Raw genomic sequence first — 8,143 nt, forward strand, 5'->3', positions numbered from 1 at the left:
ACCCATACACTAAAACCAACACCCCCTTTACCATAATAAACACCCAAAACACAAACATACCCCATGTCACACCCTGACCTAACTAAAATAATAAAGAAAACAAAGAATACTAAGGCCAGGGCGTGACATAACCCCCCCCTTAAGGTGCGAACTCCGGGCGCACCAGCACATAGTCTAGGGGAGGGTCTGGGTGGGCGTCCGTCCACGGCGGCGGCTCCGGCACTGGTCGTGGTCCCCACCCCACCATAGTCACTACCCGCTTTCTTAAACCCACTGGAATAAGGGGCAGCACCGGACTAAGAGGCAGCACCGGACTAAGGGGCAGCACCGGACTAAGGGGCAGCACCGGACTAAGGGGCAGCACCAGGATAAGGGACAGCACCAGGATAAGGGGCAGCACCAGGATAAGGGGCAGCACCAGGATAAGGGACAGCACCAGGATAAGGGGCAGCACCAGGATAAGGGGCAGCACCAGGATAAGGGGCAGCACCAGGCTAAGGGGCAGCTCCGGACTGAGGAACGGATCCTGGCTGGACGGCTCTGGCGGATCCTGGCTGTACGGCTCATGGCTGGCTGATGGATATGGCTGCTCATGGCTGGCTGACGGATCTGGCTGCTCATGGCTGGCTGACGGATCTGGCTGCTCATGGCTGGCTGACGGCTCTGGACGCTCATGGCTGGCTGACGGCTCTGGACGCTCATGGCTGGCTGACGGCTCTGGACGCTCATGGCTGGCTGACGGCTCTGGACGCTCATGGCTGGCTGACGGCTCTGGACGCTCATGGCTGGCTGACGGCTCTGGACGCTCATGGCTGGCTGACGGCTCTGGACGCTCATGGCTGGCTGACGGCTCTGGACGCTCATGGCTGGCTGACGGCTCTGGACGCTCATGGCTGGCTGACGGCTCTGGACGCTCATGGCTGGCTGACGGCTCTGGACGCTCATGGCTGGCTGACGGCTCTGGACGCTCATGGCTGGCTGGCGGCTCTGGACGCTCATGGCTGGCTGGCGGCTCTGGACGCTCATGGCTGGCTGGCGGCTCTGGCCGCTCATGGCTGGCTGGCGGCTCTGGCAGATCCTGTCTGGTTGGCGGCTCTGGCAGATCCTGTCTGGTTGGCGGCTCTGGCAGATCCTGTCTGGTTGGCGGCTCTGGCAGATCCTGTCTGGTTGGCGGCTCTGGCAGATCCTGTCTGGTTGGCGGCTCTGGCAGATCCTGTCTGGTTGGCGGCTCTGACAGATCCTGTCTGGTTGGCGGCTCTGGCAGATCCTGTCTGGTTGGCGGCTCTGGCAGATCCTGTCTGGTTGGCGGCTCTGGCAGATCCTGACTGACGAATGGCTCTAGCGGCTCCTGACTGACGATCGGCTCTGACGGCTCGGGACAGACGGGCGGCTCTAACGGCACTGGGCAGACGGATGGCTCAGATGGCGCTGGGGAGACGGGCGGCTCAGATGGCGCTGGGGAGACGGATGGCTCAGATGGCGCTGGGGAGACGGATGGCTCAGATGGCGCTGGGGAGACGGATGGCTCAGATGGCGCTGGGGAGACGGATGGCTCAGATGGCGCTGGGGAGACGGATGGCTCAGATGGCGCTGGGGAGACGGATGGCTCAGATGGCGCTGGAGAGACGGATGGCTCTGGCCGGATAAGGCGCACTGTAGACCTGGTGCGTGGTACCGGAACTGGAGACACCGGGCTAAGGACACACACCTTCAGGCTAGTGCGGGGAGAAGGAACAGGGCATACTGGACCCTGGATACGCACATTAGGCCTAGTGCGTGGTGCCGGCACTGGTGGTACCGGGCTGGGGACACGCACTTCAAGGCTAGTGCGGGGAGCAGGAACAGGGCATACTGGACCCTGGATACGCACATTAGGCCTAGTGCGTGGTGCCGGCACTGGTGGTACCGGGCTGGGGACACGCACTTCAAGGCTAGTGCGGGGAGCAGCAACAGGATGCACAGGACTCTGGAGACGCACAGGAGGCTTGGTGCGTGGCGTAGGCACTGGTGGTAATGGGCTGGAGACACGCACCATTGGACGAGTGCGTGGAGGAGGAACAGGGCTCTGGAGACACACTGGAAGCCTGGTGCGTGGTGTAGGCACTGGTGGAACTGGACTGGGGCGGGGAGGTGGCGCCGGAAATACCGGACCGTGCAGGCGTACTGGCTCCCTTGAGCACCGAGCCTGCCCAACCTTACCTGGTTGAATGCTCCCCGTCGCCCGACCAGTGCAGGGAGGTGGAATAACCTGCACCGGGCCATGTAGGCGAACCGGGGACACCATGCGTAAGGCTGGTGCCATGTAAGCCGGCCCGAGGAGACGCACTGGAGACCAGACGCGTTGAGCCGGCTTCATGGCACCTGGCTCAATGCCCAATCTAGCCATACCACTGCGGGGAGGTGGAATAACCCGCACCGGGCTATGCACACGTACAGGAGACACCGTGCGCTCTACTGCGTAACACGGTGTCTGCCCGTACTCTCGCTCTCCACGGTAAGCCTGGGAAGTGGGCGCAGGTCTCCTACCTGCCCTCGGCCCACTACCTCCTAGCCCCCCCCCAAGAAATGTTTGGGTAGTACTCACGGGCTTCCAGCCTTGCCTCCGTGCTGCCTCCTCATATCGCCTCCTCTCGGCTTTCGCTGCCTCCAGCTCTTCACGAGGGAGGCGATATTCTCCCGGTTGTGCCCAAGGTCCCTTTCCTTCCAATATCTCCTCCCATGTCCAAGAATCCTTGATGCCTTGCTCCTGTTGCCGCTTGTCACGCTGCTTGGTCCGTTGGTGGGTAATTCTGTCACGATCGTCTACTGAAGAGAGTGAGGACCAAGGCGCAGCGCGTGAAAAGAACATCTTCTTTTATTCAGAAGAGAGAAAACATGAAACGAACACTATACATAACCTAAACAAACGACCGTGAAGCTATAAACGTTGTGCGCACACACACACACACACACACACACACACACACACACACACACACACACACACACACACACACACACACACACACACACACACACACACACACACACACACACACACACACACACACACACACACAGGCTACAAACGTTCAAACATAGACAATTACCCACAAACACCTAAAGCCTATGGCTACCTTAAATATGGCTCCCAATCAGAGACAACAATAACCAGCTGTCTCTGATTGAGAACCAAATCAGGCAACCACAGACTTTCCTAAACACCTACACTCAACCATAGACAATCCTAGACACATACACTCAACACAAACCCATACACTAAAACCAACACCCCCTTTACCATAATAAACACCCAAAACACAAACATACCCCATGTCACACCCTGACCTAACTAAAATAATAAAGAAAACAAAGAATACTAAGGCCAGGGCGTGACAGTGCGTTAAATAGAGCCACTGCAAGGATGCTCCCATTACCATCATAACTCTTTCAATCATCATCGTCTTCTGCTCCTCTTATGGGCATACAGATACAGTGAGGCATCCAGGGCTGTTACGGCGCTTCAACTGAACAACCGCCGTCTTGTTTGCTTGTTAAAAGGTTACATGTTTAATGTACAGGAAATGTCATGTGCCTTTCGATCTTCAAAATTGGTCAGGGTGCTATTTTGTTTTTGTAATCTTTTTAATACTTTTATTGTTTTCCAAAAAAACATAAATAGCCTACATTTTCAACATTGGCAAAACATTGTATTTTGATACCCATGTCGTGAACTAATTAGTTGTTTTTTTAGAGTAATTTCGATTTATGTTAAATATTTAATGTAGCCTAACATTTTTTGGGGCGAATAAGGCGGTGAGAGAACCAACTGTGTAGGCCTATCTCCATCTCTATGTGTTCTTCTAAAAATATGTTTTTAGGTCAACAGGAAATCTCATCTCCTGAGGGAAAGATGCGCTGTCTCTCTCTCTCTGTGTGTGTGTGTGTGTGTGTGTGTGTGTGTGTGTGTGTGTGTGTGTGTGTGTGTGTGTGTGTGTGTGTGTGTGTGTGTGTGTGTGTGTGTGTGTGTGTGTGTGTGTGTGTGTGTGTGTGTGTGTGTGTGTGTGTGTGTGGACCGTGTTAATTCCTTAGTGATGTGGACACCGAGGAACTTGAAGCGATCGACCCGCTCCACTATACAGCCTCATCGTCATCGATACACTGATTCTGTTGGTTGTCCTCTTCTGTCAGAATTTCCCAACATTCAATATTTAATTTTGACTATAAATAATAAACGGGTAAAAAGCAACAATGTGGAAGTGTGTGTTAGTGGTAAGTGTACCAACATAGCAACAGTAGCAGGTGTCAAAGGTGTGTGCTAGAAAACATTTTAAGTGCATACGCAAAGTCTACCTTCTGGAATGTAATTTATTTAATAGAAGTTGGTTATATCAGTGTACGCTATAGTTAGTACCTTATTGCATAGGGCATCTGTCTTTTTTTAACACATTTAAATGGTACATCAAGTGAATGAAGGTATACGAACAAATCAAAGAAAGACAGAATTTCAAAAAAAATATTTGATTTATTTGACTGTTTTCATGATATTGCTGTTCTTATTATCGCTATCATTACAGTGAAACTGACCTCTGAATGACATTCAGTATCAACACAAATAAAGTGCTTAATTTCGCCCATTGATAACGATGATCTGTGTATTTTAGTTGATGTTTTATACAAAATGCAGGCGGTGGGGCTTACACCCTAACCAACAACATTCAAAAATATGAAATAATGTGTATGTGTATTTCTGGTGGTCCTCTCTCTTCTTTCTTGAAATATTATTTCAATACCACAACAATGTTAACAAAAGTATAGAAAGGAATAAAACATTAAATAGTATCTTATTTAAAACCAGACAAGGTTATAAAACATATGTTCAAATACAAGTATTAAGAAATAAGACAAGTACACTGTACACTCCTAAATTGATGGGACCGTTGCACATCTTTGGAAAATAACCCACTAGGCACACACTGGTTGAATCAACGTTGTTTCCACGTCATTCAGTGAAATTACGTTGAACCAAGGTGGAATAGACGTTGCCTTGACGTCTGTGCCCAGTGGGAATTGTCTTCGAGGTGAGCATCATTTCCACGCAAATGTCCGAGCTCACTGTCTGCAACGGGGATTGACGTCTATTTAGCTCTCATCGTCTGAATCACTGTTGGGAATGAGATCCCTCTGCGGCGACAATGATTTCAAAGTGCTCTTGTTGCTGTCCTGCTTGGAGGTGCTGGATAGGTCTATTGCCATGTCCTCACTGTCGTCTACAGCACTAGCGCGGATGGGCCAGGACATGTCGCTGTCTTTCCCTTTAGTTTCCTCCGAGTATGTATCCGAGTGGGTAGACTCTGGCGTACCCGGGGATTTCTTTACTATCTCCATGGACTTCTTGTGCATTCCTGCGTAAAGTGATAAAAATTATAAACAATTAGTCTCAGCGTACACGTAGCCTATAGCAAAATAAATCCAAATAAGTAGAGGTTAGCCCTATTGGTAAACGAAAATGTAACATTTAGGCCTACTTCCTCGTTATTAAGTATATGTTATGTTTATGTTTACTTCATGAAATATGTAAGGCTACATCTAGGCCTATATCAAACATTGTACAGATACAAAACACATCTCAGCTATGTATTCAATGGATTAAATACATATTTGAGTCTTATATTATTAATAAAGCAAACAACCTGCTGGCTCACCTAGAAGCCAGGGAGCACAGGAGCCCATCATCCCGCTCTTGGCGGAGTTGATGATTGATTCTGGCAGAGGGATGGAGTGGCGGACCATGGCACCGTAGAGCCCATACTCTGCCATCACACTGCTGCGTCCCCAGCACTTCTCACGTTTTCTCCACTTGGCCCGACGATTCTGGAACCATACCTGAAAAAATAGGCACAAAATGTTAGATCGTTGGAAAACTTTCCGGATTAAACCATCAATATGGCCATTGTAGGCCTACATGTCCGTTTTAGCTTTGTAGTAGCCTGCATGTTTATATAGGCCTACCTGTATTCTGTCCTCAGGCAATTCTGTCTTCATTGCTAACATTTCCCTGGCATATACGTCTGGGTAATGTGCTTCATGGAATGCCTTTTCGAGCTCCTCCAGTTGATGCGATGTGAACACGGTTCTGTAAATGATTTTTTTAAAAGTTGGAAGCATTGATAAAGCAGGCTTCCCAAAGGCATTCGTTGTACTAGTTTAATGCAATACAACTGTCATCATATGTACCAACCTGTGCCTCCTTTTCTTTCTCTTCTGTGAGTTCCCTGAGTTTTTCGAATCGTTTCGATCACCAGAGAGACAATCATCATCTGAAAAGAAAAAGGAAAACATATATTAGAGACAAAAGAATCTATCCAAAAGCAAACGAATAAATGTTAAATGAAAATTGTGCTGAAAAAAAAGTATACATTGAGAGCTTATACATGCTATATAAGACTAATTGAATATAATTATATGTTTCAAAAATTACATGTTGAAATGTTATTAAAAAAAACAGCTTCCCTATTAGTCTCGCGCTAAATCAACCTTGAACGCAATCATATTTGAAATAAATTGAGCTACATGAAGAAGTGGCTGTTTCAGCACCCCCTGAGAATAAATACAAAGTGGACCGCTTCCCTAAAGCACTAACTTTATAAAGTCAACGATTTGAAGTGAGCTGTACCAGAGTAGGGCTCTCTTTGTTGCTCCAAGTTCTGCATGAAATGACTCTCGGTCCTGGACTGAAGGAGGGGTATGTGACTCGGTAGGAAGCAGGGGGCTCCCGCAGGTTGCTGAGCCGCCAAACTGCACAGAAACCCTAGACCAAGCGGCAAGGATCCTCCAGCGAAAGGGAATCCCATCCCAGTGCTCTGAATATCCCCGTTACCTCCTACTCCATGGGGTCCGGATGGGCGAGGCTGGAGATCCGTTTCAAGACCCAATAGGTCCGTGATGGCAAAACCTTTAGACCTAAACCCAGATCCATGAAGTCGTGACTTATCGATCCCAAATGATGGAGCCAGCATCTTGACTTTGGGCTTTTCATCCGAGCCATCATCTCTTCCTGTCATGGTTGTCATTGTAAAGCGCTACTTTCTCTTTCTCCTGTAGCTCGGGATTATGAGGCGGGAGATGACAAACGGCAGGACAATTTATCCCTGTGTCATATCCACGGATAACCTCCAGTGACCAATCAGAGCAAAAGGCACCCGTCAAACCGAAAGGAGGCGTTTCCCTTTTTCAATCCCAAAGGATTAATTGCCACCAATTTCCCATCAAATCCGATAAGGATTTTCTCCTCTGTCCCCTCTATCCGAATTGGTCCTAAGTGTTTTTCTCTGATGGCAAATGTCACTTATGTAGCCAGGTCTGCAGGCCAAACAATAATGAATGCTTTACAACTTTCAAAATACTATTTTGAAGGAATACAGGCCATGTGACATTTTGCAATTATCAACCAAAACTGAAATTGAGTTTTTTAGCAATCAAACGTTTATTAATTGTATCTCAATCTGCTGTTGTTGGGCTATGGTCATTGCTCAGTGATGATTCAATGTCATTGTTGTATTATTTGTAAATGAACAAACATATTATATCCCAACGAAAATCTTTGTTTGCCCGTGTAGTGAAAATTAGAGTATAGCTTGTTGATTTGGGACTAGCATATTTAGCGTGACAGCCTATAGCCAAACTGGAAATAGGTTTAAAACGCAAAAAGATTAACATTTGAAAATAAGTTTAAATCATTGGTTTATTATAATCGCTCTGGGATTTAATAAATTGCATGTTAAATTCATTTTGGCAAAGAATATTATATAATAGGCTATAGCAAACTAATGATGCAGCCTGCAGAATAAAGAACATTTAAATAGCCATTTAAATAGCCTGGAAACGTGGCCTGACGATGTCAGTTGTCAATGCATAATCACGATACTTTTTTATGTTTCCCACGATATAAATATATTTTTCTAATTTTCTTTGCACTACAAAGTGTTTTTTTTAGGCTAGGCCTATGGCTAACTGAAAAATATTAACAAAGAAAGTCCATCATATGCATGCACATCTTGCATTCAAATGACTTTTACAAACGACAGTTTACCACATCTGATTCAATATTTACAACTGATTTCGTCTCTTTCCACTCTAGCCTATTAGACACTCCTGATAAATA

The 8,143-nt window shown here is 47.6% G+C and overlaps 1 protein-coding gene across 2 annotated transcripts; it reads right to left on the reverse strand.

Moving 5' to 3' along the window:
* Positions 1-4,484: 4,484 nt before the first annotated feature.
* LOC139562145 (visual system homeobox 1-like) lies at positions 4,485-7,103 on the reverse strand. Of its 2 annotated transcripts, none has more exons than XM_071379539.1 (5): positions 6,656-7,103; positions 6,221-6,299; positions 5,992-6,115; positions 5,673-5,865; positions 4,485-5,384 (listed from the first exon to the last, which is right to left on the reverse strand). In XM_071379539.1, the coding sequence occupies exons 1-5, from the start codon at positions 7,050-7,052 to the stop codon at positions 5,122-5,124; spliced, it is 1,056 nt and encodes a 351-aa protein (XP_071235640.1). In that variant the 5' UTR covers positions 7,053-7,103; the 3' UTR covers positions 4,485-5,121. The 2 variants fall into 2 exon arrangements, with proteins under 2 accessions (XP_071235640.1, XP_071235641.1); XM_071379540.1 differs by having other exon boundaries at positions 5,685-5,865; positions 6,656-7,102.
* Between the last annotated feature and the right edge of the window lie 1,040 nt (positions 7,104-8,143).

Source organism: Salvelinus alpinus, chromosome 32, assembly GCF_045679555.1.
Source record: "Salvelinus alpinus chromosome 32, SLU_Salpinus.1, whole genome shotgun sequence".
Lineage (NCBI taxonomy): Eukaryota > Metazoa > Chordata > Actinopteri > Salmoniformes > Salmonidae > Salvelinus > Salvelinus alpinus.